The sequence below is a fragment of the Botryllus schlosseri genome, chromosome 7 (genome assembly GCF_051294905.1).
Source record: "Botryllus schlosseri isolate E-star chromosome 7, Bs_hap1, whole genome shotgun sequence".
NCBI classification, from domain to species: Eukaryota; Metazoa; Chordata; class Ascidiacea; order Stolidobranchia; family Styelidae; genus Botryllus; species Botryllus schlosseri.
In genome coordinates this window covers 27,633,733-27,651,659 of record NC_137242.1, presented here as the reverse complement: position 1 = coordinate 27,651,659, position 17,927 = coordinate 27,633,733, and the positions used below count along the sequence as shown (strand labels likewise).

The 17,927-nt window shown below is 40.6% G+C and overlaps 1 protein-coding gene and 1 long non-coding RNA gene across 2 annotated transcripts in view; both read right to left on the bottom strand.

The window, feature by feature from the left end:
* Positions 1 to 17,927, bottom strand: part of LOC145442727 (uncharacterized) — a 309,441-nt gene that overhangs the window by 196,714 nt on the left and 94,800 nt on the right. The window lies entirely within an intron of this gene.
* Positions 13,162 to 14,194, bottom strand: LOC145443365 (uncharacterized). Its single transcript, XM_080321340.1, has 4 exons — positions 13,786 to 14,194; positions 13,622 to 13,727; positions 13,390 to 13,566; positions 13,162 to 13,328 (listed from the first exon to the last, which is right to left on the bottom strand). Exons 1-4 carry the CDS (start codon positions 13,827 to 13,829, stop codon positions 13,209 to 13,211), a joined length of 447 nt encoding a protein of 148 aa, XP_080177466.1. The 5' UTR covers positions 13,830 to 14,194; the 3' UTR covers positions 13,162 to 13,208.

Here is a 17,927-nt window from a genome sequence, read left to right as displayed (position 1 = left end):
AGATCCAGCACCTCTTCCGCACTGATCTGATCATCACCAATTAAGTCAAAAGACCTAGGTCTGCTACCGTGACTTATGAACAAGTTCATTTTGTGATTTCTTTTAAGCACACAGCTTCTTCTTAAAGATTCGAGCACCAAGCTCTGTTTATTTTCGAGCACACAGCTCTTTGGTTGTTTGCAGCCGGTCTATTACCGGTTCAAATCGCCTGGACCGGCGATTTTTCTTTTGTTTTTTTAGCCTTTGACTGAGGCTCTGACATACAATTCTATTGATTGTCTGACTTTGCGTAAGAACAGTCGAAGTTCAGATTCTCAATGATCTCGTCAGTTCTCGACAATGGGAAACAAACTTGCCGTTGACAATTGCTAATTTCTGGTGTTTTTTGGCTGTGGATGTTCTAAAAGTGATCTTTTTGTGGTTATTTTGCCTGAAATGTCTTAATTATTTGATTATCTAACCACCGACACCTTTTTTATCTAAAAATTCCAAGATTTCAAAATTGAAGTACCGGTGCTGTTATCCGCGATGTCTATAGCGATGTCTTCAGCCCGCTCAGTCGTTGAAATGTATTTGTGTATGTTATAGCTGCCTTTCAAAGAAAGACAGGGAAAGACACCGGCGCTTGTGCTAAACTGCAGGTAAGGCAGCTCCGATCCGCAGGTAAGGCCGCAAAGAAGCCGCGTGTGCGTTATACCCGTAGGTGAGATTGTTTGGAAACGCAAGTAAGGCAATGTAAGCCGAACTGTAGTTAACAGTTTTGAACTGCAGGTAAGGCAGTAGAAGATTGCGGCAACCGCGTGTGTTCCGAAATGCAGGCAAGGTATTCTTGGACTGCGGGTGAGACAAGGAAGGACACCGGCGCGTGTGCTGAACTGCAGGTAAAACTGCTCCGATCCGCAGGTAAGACCGCAAGGAAGCCGCGTGTGCGTTAAACCCGCAGGTGAGGTTGTTTGAAAGCCTACAATGTATCCCAGCGATACCAAACTTTGTCTTTCACTACTTAATCTGAAAAACAGGTTAGACTCGCCGCGGCGAGAGATGCGATACCTTAATACAGCCAAATACTCCAATGGCTAGAGTGGGTGGGTTTTGCATATTTCCACTTGCGGACAAAAAAGGCCGACCGCCCGCAGCGAGCGGTTTGGAGGTTTTTGTTCGGCCCTTCCCTCTTCCCCTGAAACGATTTTTACCACCTTTTTCCTTTCAGTTATTGGTGGATTTACCGAACTCTCGTTTGGAACCAAAGTCAACCGGTTATTGTGTTTTCTTCTTATATTTTAGCCTTTGTTTTGTGTATTAGGCTTCCTTTCCTTAGGTTGGAGGGGTTTTATGATATTTCCTCCAGAATCTTGTTTTTCAGGTTTTGTAACTCACTACAGAGAAAAGTTTTGTTTGAGAGTCTCTTTTTTGCTGTCGCAGTAATTCTGTTATATATGTCTTTTGTCAAATTGGCTTTATCGTATTCGTTTTCGTTAGTTCGGTCTAGTACGAATCGGTGTTTTAGGATTTGGGTTTTGTACATTGTGATGATTATAACTCTTGCTTGTTTTTAAAGTATGTTGTCTCTCTGTAGTGATGTTTTCTTTCCATTTTTCCTCATGAGATTTTCGAGAAGGGCAAGGATTGGTTTGGCTGCACTGCATTCCTACAGGATGTGGGCAGTGGTCTCATGGTGGTGTCCACACTGTCTGCAGTGCAGCCTTGCCATTCCGCCTGTGTTGGTTGTGAGAATGTTATGCTTTTTTTCGGGTTGCCCCAAATAGGTAACCCTCATGCGCAGCTCTGTAGCCTGCGATTTTTCGTTCCTCCCCAGGCTGGTCATAGAGTAGCATGGACCACTGCGCCTGGGGGTGTCTGGGTTACCCTGTGTTTTTGTCTCTCAGGGCCCTGTATATTTGTTTTTGAGTGGCCTCCGCCCACTGCTCGCGTGTCCAGGAGCTCCCTCCACTCTTCGTTCAGGAGGCCTCTCTTAGGGCCTCGGGTGTCTTGTAGGTCTGGGTCGATGGTTGTTATTTTCGACCCGAGACAATATATAGCGTGGTGGTGCCAGAACTGGTCTGGCTCATCCATTGATGACACGATTTTCATTTTTTCCGCTCTGCATGCCTGGATTTTGCTTGCAATGTGTGGGAGGTCGAAACCCCGTCTTTTACGGCCCTCATGATAGTACCTCGCCTAATAACTTCTATTTTTTCGGGCGCCCACATGAATTTGCAGATGATGGTATTTAGCTTAGCGATGGTGTTTTCGTGTGGGGGGCAGGTTTTTGCTTGGTAGAGAATTTTTGGGACGATGATGGTGTTAATGATGGTTTTCTTGCCGTACCATGTTAAGTTTGTTTTGTTATTACTGGTGCAAGATTGGCGTACTTTTTGTATCACCTTGTCCCAGTTAAGGTGGTTTTGATTCCCTCCAATTTGCTGGCCCAGTACCTTGATGGTGGGTTTTCTTAGGCTCGTCAAGTTTTTGTATATGTTGTCGTCTTTCGGTGAATTTATTTGTAGGATCTCGGTTTTGTTTATGTTCAGTTCTTGGCCTGTGGTTTGCTTTAGTTTTTCGAATTCTATTATGGTTTGTTTCACGGATTCGTAGTTGGTTGTAAGGATTGTGACGTCATCCGCGTATTGCTGAATTTTTGTGGTCCTGTTGCCGAGTTTGATGCCAATAATGAGTTTATTCTTCCGGATCCTTTCCGCTAGGGGCTCTGCAGCTAGAACATATAGATATGTGCTCAGCGGGCATCCTTGTCGGATGCCCCTTTTGATGTTAATTTTTTCGGTCGTCGCCCCGTTTATTACAATTCTGCTGCTCGAGTAGTTGGTATACGTGTTTTAATAAGTCGGTTGTCTTTTTTCCGAACTTGAGGTGGTTCATAATAGCAAAGAGGGTTTCTTGTGACACCATGTCAAAAGCCTTTTTTTGGTCGAAGTTGCTAATGAGTAAAGGTGTTCCTCTCTGTTGTGCTAGTTCTTTTGCTGCGGCTACGTTTCTTAGGACATCAGATATCTGACGTCCCGCGATCGAACATTTTTGTGATGGTCCTATTATGTGCGTCATGGAATCTTTGATCCTGTTTGCCAGGATCTTTGCCATGATTTTGTAGTCGCAGTTGGAAAGCGATATTGGACGCCAGTTGTCTAGGCTTTGCATGTCTCCTTTTTTGGGAATTAGGATCACGTGCGATTCGCCCCAAGTTTCTGGTATGTTTGTAAAACATAGCGCGCTGTTGTAAATTTCCAAGAGACTGTTCTTGAGACTTTCGAAGAAAGCGGTATAGAATTCTGGCGAAAGGCCATCTGGTCCCGGTGTCGTTGATGTCTTTTGCGAGCGTAGTGCAGTTTATTTTTCATCTTCGGTTATTACTTGGTCTTGTAGTTCTTGTTGCTCCCGAGGGATTTGTTTTTCGAGGTCCTTGACCATGTTGTCGATGCTTCCTTTGGGACGCGGGTGTGAGGATGTTATTTTTTCCACGTATTTGCTCTTTGTTGTTGTCGGTGAGCTCCGTGATACTCTTTCTCTTTTTGTTTTACTCTCAGTTGATCGTAAAACTGTTTTGTTGGTTTTTCTTGATCTTCCATACTCTTTTTATATTCCGACTTCATTAAGAAGTCTATTTTTGCCTTTTCCAGGGTTTTTAGTTCCCTGATTAGCTTATTTCTCGTGTCATTTGTTATGTTTGGATTCTGTAGTAGTTTCACTCTTTGGTTTGTTTCTTGCGTTTCTGTTTTGTTTTTTTCTCTTGTTTCTTGCGTTTCTGTTTTGTTTTTTCTCTATGCCGTATTGGATTGACATTATTCTGATTTTATTCTTCAAGGCGTCCCACCATTGACCTATGTTTGGATAACATGCTTTCTCTAGTTCGAAGAGTTTGATCTCGTTGCGTATGTAAGCTCTGTATTCCTGATGTTTTAGGCGTGCTGTGTTATTTTTCCAGCTACCTTTTCCCCACTTTTCCAAGTGTTTTGGTTTCAGATGCAGTTCCACATAATGCGTATGGTCCGAGATTGGATTGACCTGGTAAGCTATGTTCTTTACATCGCTTATCAAGTCTTTTCCTATATATATTCGGTCTACTCTTCGTTTTTTTTTTTTGGAGAGTTCGACGTGTATACTCTTGTACTTGGAAACTTCCATCGGTATATGTCTATGACATTGTTAACTTTGATGTATTGCTTCCAGACGGTCGATGCTGGGACTTCGGTGTAAGCGTCCGAGCGTTCGGCGTCTATCGCCTTTGTTACGATGTTAAAATCGCCTAGAATAATCGAGTACGTTCGTGTGTGTTGGTTTTCTAGTTTGCTCGTTAATTCCTTATAAAAGTCTGGTTGTTTTAACCTACCTGATGGTGGAGCGTACACGTTGGTAATTGCTATCGACTCCTCTTGCTCTAGATGTATAGAATTGCTGTGCACGGTGCGTCGAGATAATTTCATGCTGCACTTTGGAATTGTTAGGGAGCCAGCTTTCCTTAACTAGGATTGCCGTTCCCTGATAATAGTGCTTGGGGTCTTCTTCGTTTTGTGGTTTCCATTCATCGTCTTTATCTAGTGCGTTGAGGTAAGCTTGTAACCTTGGTTTGTTGCCCATGTCGTGAGCTGGTGCGTTTTGACTTTGTGAGTTTCCTGAACGCACAGGATGTTTGCGTTTTGTTCCCGCTGTCTTAATGATTCCATTACGAACGCAGCTTCGGAATTCCTTGACCGTGGTGGTTGCAACCGCATGCTTGCATAACTTTGCAATAAGCCGTAGGGAAGTAGAAATCGACGACCCTGAGACTGATGTAAATTCGTACATCAACCCAAACCTACCAACGTATGCATCTAGATCTACAGACCCGCCTAACGTTGTATCGGGTCGCGCTATTCGAAATCAGCTCGTAGCAAACCACTTCACATAGTGATGCGTTGGATTTGTACCATACTTTGTGACTATATATAGGCCACACTCATACTATATTCCTGTTTGCGTTAGTTTCTACAGTTTTTCAAGGCGACATAACACGAATGAATCGATTTAATGAACCATAATTTTTTATTCACTCATAGATATTCAACAATATTTTTTTTCTTAAGCTCTTGAATTTCTTCAGCCATGTCCATTGATCTCTCTTTGCATCTGATACTGCAACATCTTCATATCGTGTTCGCTCTCAGCCATTACCAAAAACTTTTTGCAGCGAGATGTTTCTGTTATTACAAAGGATTTGTCGATTTGAATATTGATTCTAGCTCTTATTCCCTCAAGTACTGGAAGAAGAACACAGCTGACCTCCGACACGACAATGAGCTTTGTTCGTCTTGCGTACAGGTGTTGACTCAACATGAAGTAGGCCTACACTTGGAGTAATGCAATCAGCCATACCAGTGTTCACTGCGAGAATACAAAACCGTCACTGGGTCTATAGCTGAATATAATTTGTGACAGGGACTGATCTTACCAGAGCTACAATGATCTGTTGCAAAGTTTTCGCTTGGAATATTATCCACACTATGCAATGTAACTGACATTTCTGTTGATAGACGATATGTCAAACTACAAATATATTTGAATATAAATGTCCGTTGCTAACATATATTAATGTAACTCTTTCTGCGGTTTTGAAGATTTTTTACGGCATATCATTATCACATCAAAATAATGAAAAACATGCTGGCATATGATGCTCATCCATCGTAACCCGACAACATTTTCTGAAAGGTATAACATAATCTTTGTTGGGTCAGTACTCTGACCTAACGACTCAAAGCTTCGGCTGGCACTGTAATGCAATGGTGTAACGACGATTAATACCATTGATATATGAGCATAGTAAGGAATCAGTAACAACAAACCTACTACAATATTACCCATTGGTGGACAACGGCTTATGGGATTGCTGCCGAGAATCCCATCGGAGTCGAAAACATTTTCCATAGGTTCAATTTGAACCGGTATCATACCTGTAAAGCGAATGGTAGTTTATTCAGTAATATTTATACTTCTTATGGCATAAAGTTGTCATAATTTGTTTCACGTGAAATGAATTCGTGCGGTAGGTACAAATACTTACTAATTATTTTTTGCTTTGTGTCATCTAATGGAGGAGCGGGGGCGCCACCACCAGTCCTTAATTAGTAAAGTCGCTGTTGAGCAAATTGTTTTTTCGCTTTCCATTTCAAGTTTCGCCACAGGTTTTGCAGCTGGACAGGTGATCGCTTTACGCCTGTAGTTACACCATTGAGACTAACCGCAATGTTGTTCCATACGGCGACCTTCTGTTTTGAAGTTGTGCCGTCAGTGGCCTTATTTTCAATGATATCCTTGTATTGCTCCGCAATACCCATATGAGTGGATTTCTCGGCAGCCGTGATATTTTCTGTACGTTCGGTATCGGTACTCATTTTAATTTTCAAATATTTCTGTTGAAAGGAGCACGCAATGTAGTTAAAGTCTCAAAACCATAATTCATGTTTTAGGAAAACAACTGCAAGATGATTACAATATATCTTCCGTACCATACCTACCACATACCTCCCGAAAACCGCCCTTAATATGTCTTCCGTATACCTCCCGTAACACACCTCCACCTCCGGTAACAATGCCACCCATTACCGTCCGTAACAATGGCTCCTCATATTATGGTGTAATAGCAGCGATCAGTGATCACCAAGTTAATCAAGCAACCTTCGATGATTAATTTTTAACCAATGATTACCGGTGATCACGATCTGTGAGAGAGAGAGAGAGAGAGAATTTTTTATTCATCATCGCAAGATAACAAAACAGTAAAAAAAAAAAGCATAAACTTCAGAATCACGGACACATACAAAAAATGTTGACAGTGTCAATTTCAAAGCAAATGAGATGTGTACGAACACGATATACAGTTCATAGAATTGGCCAATATGTATTATGATTGCAAGATGAAGCTGCAGCGAAGTGATCTGTTGATCATCGAGTCTACTGCAGCTGATCGAAGTAGATTGGCTATAAATTACATATATCGTACTGCAACAGTGAATTGTAAGACTGACAGGGTAAATGAAAGAGCACATGTTAGGATAAATAGAGGAAAAGAACAGAACAGAAATTGTACTGGTCTGAAACAAACAAGATATGTTGACCTGTACTAGTTCGCACTAAAAATACATTTTAGCTTTTGTATGATTCAATAAGGAAGGCACGATACATGGTTTTAAATACATATAAAGTATTGCTCCTAATATGCGAAGGAATGGAGTTCCATATTAGAGGACCTTGATAGGCAATGGTTTTGTGATGAGCCTTAGGTAAATACAGATTCATATACAGATTCATAACAGAACCTCTGTTCACTGATAGGTGTAAAATAGTCAGAGAAAATGTCAGGTAGGGTGTTATTGTAGAACTTATGCATCAGAATGCCGACTTCAAATCTATAAATATCATCAAGTTTCAAAATTTTTAAATTATAATATAAAGGGTTAACGCGATCTCTACGGTTGGCAAGGCATATTGGCTTGATGGCTTTATTTTGCAGGCTCCTAACTCGATTCAAATGTTTCTCCCATGTGGATCCCCAGAGAATGATACCATAATCCCCAGAGAATGATACCATAAGTTAGATGAGAGTGAAATACGGTATGATAAATCATTACCTTGTGGATTGTGGTAAAATAAAACGTGACTTTCGAATGATACCTATGGTTCTAGATAGCTTGATGCAAATAGAGGTTATATGTTCACCCCATGTCAGATTGTTATCAATAACTATACCTAAGTAATGTATGCTTTTCTGTAGAATCAGGCTTTCCCTATTCAGCCTTATATCAATGTTACTATTCGAATTCCTTCCAAAGAGCATACAGTGAGTTTTTGACGTATTTATGGTTAATCTATTATTATTCATCCAATCCAATATTTTTTGCAGGTTTGAGTTGCAAGAGGACTCAAAGTCAGTTATATTGTTCGACGACAGCATCAGAGATGTGTCATCTGCAAATAACTGGATAGTACAGTCAGAGGCATTATTTAAGTCATTTATATAGATCAAAAACAAGAAGGGACCTAAAACGGATCCTTGTGGTACACCCATTTCAACTATTGATTTATCAGATGAAAATTCGTTACTTTTGACAAATTGACTTCTATTGTTCAAGTAAGACTCCAATAGTTTATACATCACTCCTCTAAATCCATAGTGATGTAATTTGCCTAGTAGTATAGTTCTATCGACAGTGTCAAATGCCTTTTGCAGATCTAGATAAACACAAATGGTTGATAGCTTCTTAAACAAGCTCTGATAGATGTTATCAACACTGTCAATTACTGCATGCAAGGTTGAGTGGTTTTCTCTAAACCCAAACTGTTTTTTAGATAATATATTAAATTCGTCTGTGAAGTTGGTTAATCTAATAAGCATTAATTTTTCTAAAATTTTAGAAATGGTAATATTGATATTGGTCTATAGTTGGATAACTTGAGTGGATCTCCTTTTTTGAAAACTGGAGTCACACGTGCTACTTTGAGACAATCAGGAAAGATCCCAAGTTCGAAACATTTGTTAATCAATACAGTGAGGGTTGGCGCTGTTATGAATATGGTTTCCTTCAAAATATTAACAGGAACACCATCAGGCCCTGTTGCCAAGTTGTTTTTTTTTAGATTGTGCACAATTGTGATGATCTCATTCTCTGTTGTTGGTTCAATAAAAATTGAGTTAGGTTGGGGCCTACCTAGGTAGTTCTTGTAGGTTTTAGATAACACATGTTTATCTGCAAGATTTTTTCCAATGTTCGCGAAATATTTATTAAACTCATTGCATATGTCTTTCTCAGCAGTAATAAGGACATTTTCATTACTAATTTTCGATGGAAATTTTTTTGGTTTGGAGGTTTTGAATAATCGATTTAAGAGATTCCAGATTTCTTGTTGATTCCCTTGAATCTTCTGGAATTGGTCCCGGTAATAATTGCTTTTAGATTTTTTCTTCAATTTGGTGAGAATATTAGTGTACTTTTTGTATTTTGTATTTTTTATCAGCATTGTCTGATAAAAAATGACTTTTATATGGTTTACGTCGAGTTGCTATAGATTTACGGATTGCATGAGTGCTATAGATTTACGGATTGCATGAGTGAACTAAGGTTTGGTCGAGAACCGCCGTTCTTTGCGCGTTAGTTTGCGAAGAGGTGCGTATTTGTGCAAGAGTGAATTAATACAACTAATGAATGAGGTAAAAGCATTGGTTAATGTTATTGGGTTCGGAACTGCAGACGGGTTGTAGGTCAGTTAATGCTTCAGTAAGTTCGGATGTAAACAAATCAAGTGAGAGTCTTCTATAGTCGTGAACAAAAGATATATTTGGTTTACCTCCTGGAGAGGTTATAGCAATCTTACAGAATATTGGCAGGTAATCAGATATATCACTGATCAATATACCAGGCAGGTGATCAGATATGTCACTGATCAATATACCAGAGTCGTGCTGAGAGTAGTTAGTCGCTGATTGATCATATCTTTACGAATGAGTCTTTTGAGTTATTCTAGTAGGGTCATTTATCAGTGATTGACAAGAATAGTAAGTTATAAGTTCGGCTAATTCCCTAGAGTATTTATTTGATGTTTTAAGAAGGTCTATGTTGAAATCTCCTAGCAGGTAAAATTTCTTATGCTGTGCAGTAAGCTTTTCTAGGCAATTTTCAAGAGCTTCAATAAACTGAACCAGTGGTTGGTGGGGGTGTCTATAGATAGCTCCTATGACAATATTAGATCTATTTTTGTTGCAGATCAAGGGGGTCTCTATCCAAAGTTCTTCACAACTTCTTAGTTTTAGATCAAATTCAGTGATAGTTTGAAATTGGATACTACTTCTAATGTAGAACCCCACTCCCCCAACTATGTTTGGATAGTTCGCTTTTATGAATGAGTATTCATCTGAGCCAATTTCATATGGTAGGACCGAGGCCAGTCGAGTTTCACTGATTGCAATTATTATGTCAGGTTTATGACTAAGATCTGAAATTATTGAGAAAAGAATCCCTATGTTCCTAGGTAGAGATCTCACATTCGCATGTAATAACAACATAGAAGGACTATCATCAAACAAGCAATTGAGGTTTTCAATGTTATGATAACTAGTACCAATAGGTAGGCTCATTCTCGGTGACCAAAGGTATTCTTGTGAAAGTTGCACATTGTCAAGCAAAGAAAAAGGTAATATGGAGTTAACACATTGAAAACAATAGTAGTTCTCTTCGGATGATCCAAGATGATTAAATTGAAGAATAGTCAAATTACTACACTTAAGATGGAGCCAAGAATCACATAAATCACAGTAAATAGCTCTCTGATTTGATTTACAGGGTTGTCGGCAGAAGCTGCAAGGAAACCTAATAGGCATGGCTATCAGACAATCTCATCATCATTGATCCACTTTTTCGTATTATAGGGAAATGTTGTACCTTGATAAGTCCTCATCATTTTTGATTGACATTGCTCGGTCTTCGACATGGAGTTACCTACCTGAAAAAGAATGACGAAGACCGAGCTAACTCCATGTCTTGTCCAAATGTATTTAAATGCATTGGCTTTTTTGTACTTGTGACAGGCATTGAATCTTGTACGGTTTGACTTTGTGAGGCTTTCATTGATATAAATTTCTCGTTCTTTATGTAATATTGATCTGTTGCTGAAGAGTGCGTCTCTGACTCTCCTCGAGCAGAATTTGGCTAGTATGACCGGATTTGTGGAGCACAATCGTGATCAAATAGAGGTGCTAATCAATGACCAGGCGTTAACCAACATCTGAGGAATCGACCCTGAATCTTGTAAAGTATATAGAAAAGGAAAACTATTATCACAAGGTAAGCGAGAAGCACGCAAATTTCGATTGCATACAAATACCACAAACTGTGCTAACCTTCAGAGTTGTTAAGTATAGAAGTACTGGTACTTCTTCGTGCGACGTGGCGTAATTTGATTGGTGCGTACCGAACCCAGCTTATCCTACTACTCACGGAACAGACGATTCACTAAACCCGACCACTTTCTTTAGTTATGCATGCAGATTATCGTCGTGTTATATTCGTGCGTCGTTCTTCCATTGTCCTTTCCACGCCTTGTTCGTTCGATTTGCTTGATTTTTACTAGTTGTGAGAAGGTAGTCGGCAATGTGGTTCAACTTGTAGCGCGATTGGCTTCGCATGAGAAGGTCCCCCGAGACGTATATTCGGTCCAACATTCTTGCCTGTTTTGATTTGATCCCGGTATATACGCGCTTATGGGGGTTATATGCCACTTCCATATAAATCCATTTCTATAAAATCTTTCCACACTTTCGAAGCTGGCGTTAGCGTGAAGTTTGCGTTGTTTTTCGCATCAATTCGTTCTGTGATTGTTTCCCCACATATAATTGTCGCATTGGGCGACTTGCTTAGCTCGCCTGGTTAGTAACTTATATCTCTGTCTGGACCCTTCCGACATCTGGGGGTCCGTAGAAGTTCCAAATATGTGTATCTTGTCCAGTTTTCTTTTCATTTAGTTTTATATTTTGTAGTCCATGTTATTTTACCACTCTGCCTTTGTATCTTATCTTGATCATGAAGTTCGTTTTTAGCAATATGCCGGTTCTCATATTGATCATGAAGTTCGTTTTTACCAATATGCCGGTTCCTTCAAAGTATAATATTTTCTTTTCTTCTATGTACATTAGGGCTGTTCAAAAATAGCTTTTTTTCCTGAATCTTGATGGTTACGTGATTAAATCGTTAGGCTCAAGAAGTCTGCTACCGGCGGGGATTCTGAATGCGCATTGTTAGTATTTTGGCAGGTGATGATTTAAGATTAATTCAGGACATGTTGAGTTACGAAATACATGATGAACAAACAACACCTGCTTCACAGAAGCTTTTACAGCATGACTGCTTTATTGTGAAGGAAACGGCTGAAACCTACATGCCGTGTTTTCATCGAGATAAAGCAAAGGCGCTTATGCAAGTGTTGAGCGAATTCACCGTTTCAGTACGGATCCATCATCAGTGAATACAAATATATAAAGCTTAACAATGACACTATACTAAGTTGTGTGATGTTATTGGGCTGAAGCTGTAGTATATAGGTGATGTTTTGAATGCTCTAGGGGTCGGCCGAATCAGCCGGTTATGCTTGGCACTTATCAGATGCTTACAACAAATTAAATGCACTTGTAGGCGTTGTTAAAGTCATTAATGATAATGCAGAAAAGAGGTGGTAATGTATGCAGAAAAGAGGTGGTAATGTACGCATACTCGCACTGGCTATGTTGGACATGGTATGCCAAACTCCTTATTGATCCCGCTGAAAAGAGGTGTGAAGAAAAGCATAGTATTGTAAAGTATAGTATCCAGCGTAGGTTAGATATCATATCCAGCATAGCCTGTGCTTACCTGACACCTCTTTTCTGCAGCATCACACCTCTTTTCTGCAGCATCATTAAGGACTTTGACAACTCTTATAAGTGAATTCAATTTGCTGTCAGTATAACTGCCAAGCGTAACCGGCCCATTCAATCGATCCCTAGAACCTTCAAAACTTCAGCTATATACTACAACTTGGGTCCAATAGGATCACACAAAGTATAGTGTCACAGTCAAGCTTTATATTTGTATTCACTGATGATGTATCCCTTCTTAAACGGGGAATTCGTTCACCACTTGGATAAGCGCATTTGCTTTTCCTCGATGAAAGCACGGCATGTAGGCTACAGCCGCTTCGTTCACAATAAAGCAGTCATGCTGTAAATGGTTTTGTGAAGCAGGTGTTGTTTGTTCATCATGTATTTCGTAACTCAACATGTCCTGAATTAATCTTAAATCATCACCTGCCAAAATACTAACAATATGCACACTCAGAATCCCTGCCGGTAGCAGACTTCTTGAGCATGAGCACCTCATCAGCAAGCTGCTGCTGCTGCCGTGATCATTGGAGCATAGCAGATTAGCCAATCAAGAGCCGTGGTTATTTGATTACTAGTCTTCTCGCCGTTCTATGGTCGGTGGCACGTCCATTCTTGAGCAGCTACTTTCAAACGCTTTGACCGAAATCTTGCCGGCATTTCTGTAAGCTTGTAAGCTTCTTTCAGGCTAATTATTGTTTTTTTTAGACACAATCACGGAGACTTTTCAAGATTTTCCAAATTTTGGACATAAAGGCTATATCCTATTCCCAAGATCAATCCCTGGAAGACGAAAGGTACTGTAACGCCAAATTTATTTATTGTTTATGATGGCCTCGGCAGATCTTTTCAATGCCCGCCTCTGCGTCATGTGGTGGATGTTGTACGCGACTTGCGATACGTCTGGATTTTGGCACCGCCTTCCAAGTTGTCTCTGAGTGATGGAAAAAATTAATTATCGCAAACATACATGTAGATGCCAAATCACGTCTTACAAGATTTCCGAAAAATGCCTCAAGAACATCTTGAGTAAAGGTGCCTAGAGCGATTCTTGGCATTTCCTTTAGTAGGCGATCCCATAGCCCAATCATATTATTTGATGTAAATATAAGCCCTTCCATTGTGGGCGTTGCCATCATTCTTTTGGGCTCTTTTCTGCGTTCAGAATCTCTCTGCACATAGTTGTGCAATGAATATACCAAACTTGACCGATAATGCTCATCTAACCTTCCATGCTAGAATTTTCGCAAAAAATTCCCTGAGCCAAGTTATTCGCTCATCGTCCATACTGGCATTTGGGTATGTTATTTTGCATGTGACAATGTTGAACCACCTGCAAAATGACTATAATTTCAGATTCTGCACAAGTATACCGAGGGGAATTTGCCTACCTCTCCATCATCAGCACAAAATCCGCTGTACCTTCATAGCCCATTTTTTTTGAGACATTGTCCAACCTTGTTATTCAATATGCCTGTTGCTAATCTTACATTCATCTGGAATTATATGGAAAGGTGCTGGTCTACTACTCTGATGGTTACATGTAATTGCACCAGATTACTTTGGTTCTAGGGTTCAACTTCACATGGGCCTGGGTAATTCCTGACTGGTAAAGCGCGATACTCGATCGTTCCAACTCGTAAAGTTTCACTATATCCCCCCACAAAATGTCTTTCCCCTGCAGATTCATATATCTGGAGCCACCTGGCTTGGAAGAGAATAGCGAGTTCCTGGTCGTCTGAATGAAGTTGAAACATATAATTAACTGTTCAAATCCATGATCTACGCATTACAGACCTTGATGAGATGTGGAGGATAAGAGCATAGGAATATTGGACGATCTGCTGCATATGGATTTGGTGCGGTAAAGTAGCCTTCGAGAGGAATCTTTTGCACCGAAGCAATCAGTTTGAAGAAACTTCGGTTTACCGAAGAAACTTCGGTTTACCGACAACCCATCAGCTACCACCGCATGTATATTTAAGCCTCTTGCTTCGCATTCATAGAGGACGTCCCAGAAGTAGAATGATAAATCCCCAGGCGTCATGGCATGAGACGGGTACCATGCAACAGGTAATGAAATTTATTTTCTTACTGTACGGACATAGATCACTGTGATGTTTGAGCTTGATTTAATTGTTATTGTTGACGCATGATATATAGCATAAATTACCCAGTATGTGACTTGCAATTTCACATTTCTCACTGAATGGAGAATCCACAAACCCAATTAGTCTTCCATCTTTCACCACCAAATTCTCGCGTACTAAATTTGAACATTCAGTTATTTATTTCCAAAGGATGTGTACCGGTTTCAGTGTATACTTTTCATTTCATCCAAAGTGATGTACGCTGGTAGACTTGTACGAGTGTGCATCACCTGCTCAATGTCCTTGATAGCCGCAAGGTTCAATCCTGATGTTGGTTTCATGTGATTTCTATCACACACAAAATAACGTTTGCTGTGTACTTGATTAGAAAACATTTGTTCTTTATTAAACTGAATTGTAGCCCTGCTACTTCTACATAAAATAGTTAGTAGGCTACGGGATCCTGGTACTCACCTATAATTTTGTATGGTTCTTTCAGATGGTAATGTCACTATTTTGGATTCTTGCACATATTGTATGCTGATGGAGATCTGGAAAACAGCTCAATAGCGCACCGAATGACATCCGGGTGAAATCTGCGACCATATTTGCCAACAGAAGCATTACGCAATTCGTTTTCGCTGAACAGCTGCTGCCAATCCACATGATCACTGGAATGCCGACTCGCGCCCTGTACAAAGAGCAGTATTGGGATCAAGTCATCGTGTATTCATTACTAGTTTACGACACCGATCACTTGAAATTTATTTCAAAACTTTGCTCAAAGTCAAGTCATACGAAAGACTGTCTCTCGACACCTGCTCATCTGAGAGACACGTGCTCATCTGATGATAATTCCTCAACTTCCAGAGCAGTAGGATCCTGCCAATCAATGGAATTGTTGGGTTCAAAATGACTAAGGCATTCTTCACATGTATATATCCCCTCGTGTGTTGCCGTTCCTGGATTTCAAGCTCAGTTATAAATAAGAGACCTTACAGCAGAGATGGTACTTGCCCAATATCTTGCAGGCTGGAGATCGATAAATGCTGCTGGCCGCAACTTTAGTTCCATCCCATGTCAAAATTGGATGCTGTTGGGTTCCATGACATTGATTTTGACCACCAGAACATGGTGCAAGACTATTCAATCCTCCTATATACATTTGCAGTTTAGCGTGTGCGTTTGGCACTACCAATTGCTCAAACTTACTCAACCATGAGTCCAATTTGCAATACGCCAATTGCATTATACTCCTGTCACAAGCAACTTGCCACCCATGAATTTCAACTAATTTTATGTTGATAGACTCATCAATTGTAATTCTGTGATAAATTTTCATGATCTTGTTAGTAGGGTGGTGCAGTACACAATTCAGTAGGGTGGTGCAGTACACAATTCTAATCAATTTGCTGAAACTTTTGCTAAGCCTAGAACTGATCCACAATATCGATCTATCTCGTACCTTAGCTCTGGAATAATGCTTCTGATTGAATTGCAGCTTTTTTCAACAGTTAAATGATTGCCATCGATATAGATTAGCCAATTTGCTATCATTAAGAAAAGATGATGTTGGTTATACCAAATTGAATTTAGTAGGACTACTATACCTTTGCAATCCAATGGTAGAGATGATGCTGCAGCCATAACCTTTTTTATGGACGAATAAATTTTTGGCTTTGGCCGGAATTTTGGGGGTTTACTAGTACTTTCTTTTGTGGACTTTGATTGCTTGGGCAGGTTCAGGGTAGGCAATGCGCCCTGGCGTAATCTGGCCTTTTTCCCGGTAACAATTATATCGTCTGCGGAGAAGTGAGACTCGCATATCGCAGCTCTGTTAAAGCAAGATAGAAGAAGTCGCTCCTCGCCGCAATATTCTGGAGGACAGAGCACGCTAGGAGTCAGTTCTGTGGTTTCTCCGGCCTCATCTGGCTACGTCTCAAATCTGATATCTAATTTATAAGCCACACATTCTACCATAACGCACATAAAGGACACTCGAAAAACATGGTCAGGACTTAACTCTCTCCTACATCGAAAAAAAGGCCATAAGTCTGTTTCGGAAATTGTGAATTCGGATACCGGAAACAAACTTTCAGACCCGGCGGCCATCGCGAATCACTTCAATGAATATTTTTGTAACGTAGGCCCAAATATTGCTTCTTCTATTACAAAACCTGTGTCGGCCAGGTCAGAGGTGAGATCGATATCCCAGTCAATTGTGCTTGAACCTACGACCAAATACGAAGTAGAAGTAGCCATCCACAAACTGAAATCGCACAAGGCCGACGGCTATGACCAAATCCCATCATGGTTTTTAAAAATGATAAGCCTGCATATCGGTCAATATATGGCCCATTTTTTCAACTTCATGATAGAAAATGGAGTCTACCCAAGCTATCTAAAAAAAGCCAGAGTAGTCCCTGTACACAAAGCTGGGGATAGAACTAACGTCACCAACTACCGTCCGATATCCGTTCTCCCATGCATCGGGATTGTATTCGAAAAGTTGCTCCTCTCCCGCCTGTCCTCATTCCTCGCCAAAATGTCTATCATTTCCCCTCAACAATTTGGCTTCCGAAACAAACACCAAACCGCTCATGCCCTCCTAACAGTGGCCGAACAGTACTATGATATCTCAGAGAAGCAAAATGTGGGATGTAGCATTTTTCTCGACCTAAAAAAAGCGTTTGACTGCGTAGATCATAAAATTCTCATCTCGAAATTGGCGCGTTACGGATTTCGGGGCCCACAACTTGAGCTCATGAAAAGTTACCTCACTGGACGCCAACAAATGGTTGCGATCTCAGACACCTTGTCCTCTCCTCACCCGGTGACCTGTGGTGTGCCCCAGGGCTCAGTACTTGGACCGGTCCTTTTCACCTTATATGTCAACGACATTTTTGAAACCTCCTCATTGAACACCACACTGTTCGCTGATGATACTCACCTCCTCTCTTCCGCTTCTTCGACGTCAGAGTTGGATGCCCTGACTGGTGACCAAATGCCCAAAGTCCATGAGTGGACGGCCCAGAACAACCTTTGCATAAACGCCTCGAAATCGCAATTGCTGACAGTCAATTCAAAAAATAACCAAACCGTTAATATCGCTGGTCAGCCCGTTTCCAACACAGATAATGCCAAATATCTCGGAGTTTTACTGGACTCGAACATGTCCTGGAAGAGTCATATTCAGTCCCTAGAAACTAATTTATCACCGAAGTGCGGCCTGTTCTACAGCCTTGGGCGCTTCATGCCAGTATGGGTTCTCCTGATACTCTTTAAATCCTTAATCCAATCGAAGTTACATTATGGCATCCTCTGTTGGGGGGCTGCCAGTAAAACTGCACTCAAGCCACTGCAGAAACTACAGCATAAAGTGCTCCGAATCATAGCTAGGGCCCCAAAGGGGCCTGGCTGCCCATCCAATAAGTCGCTGCTGA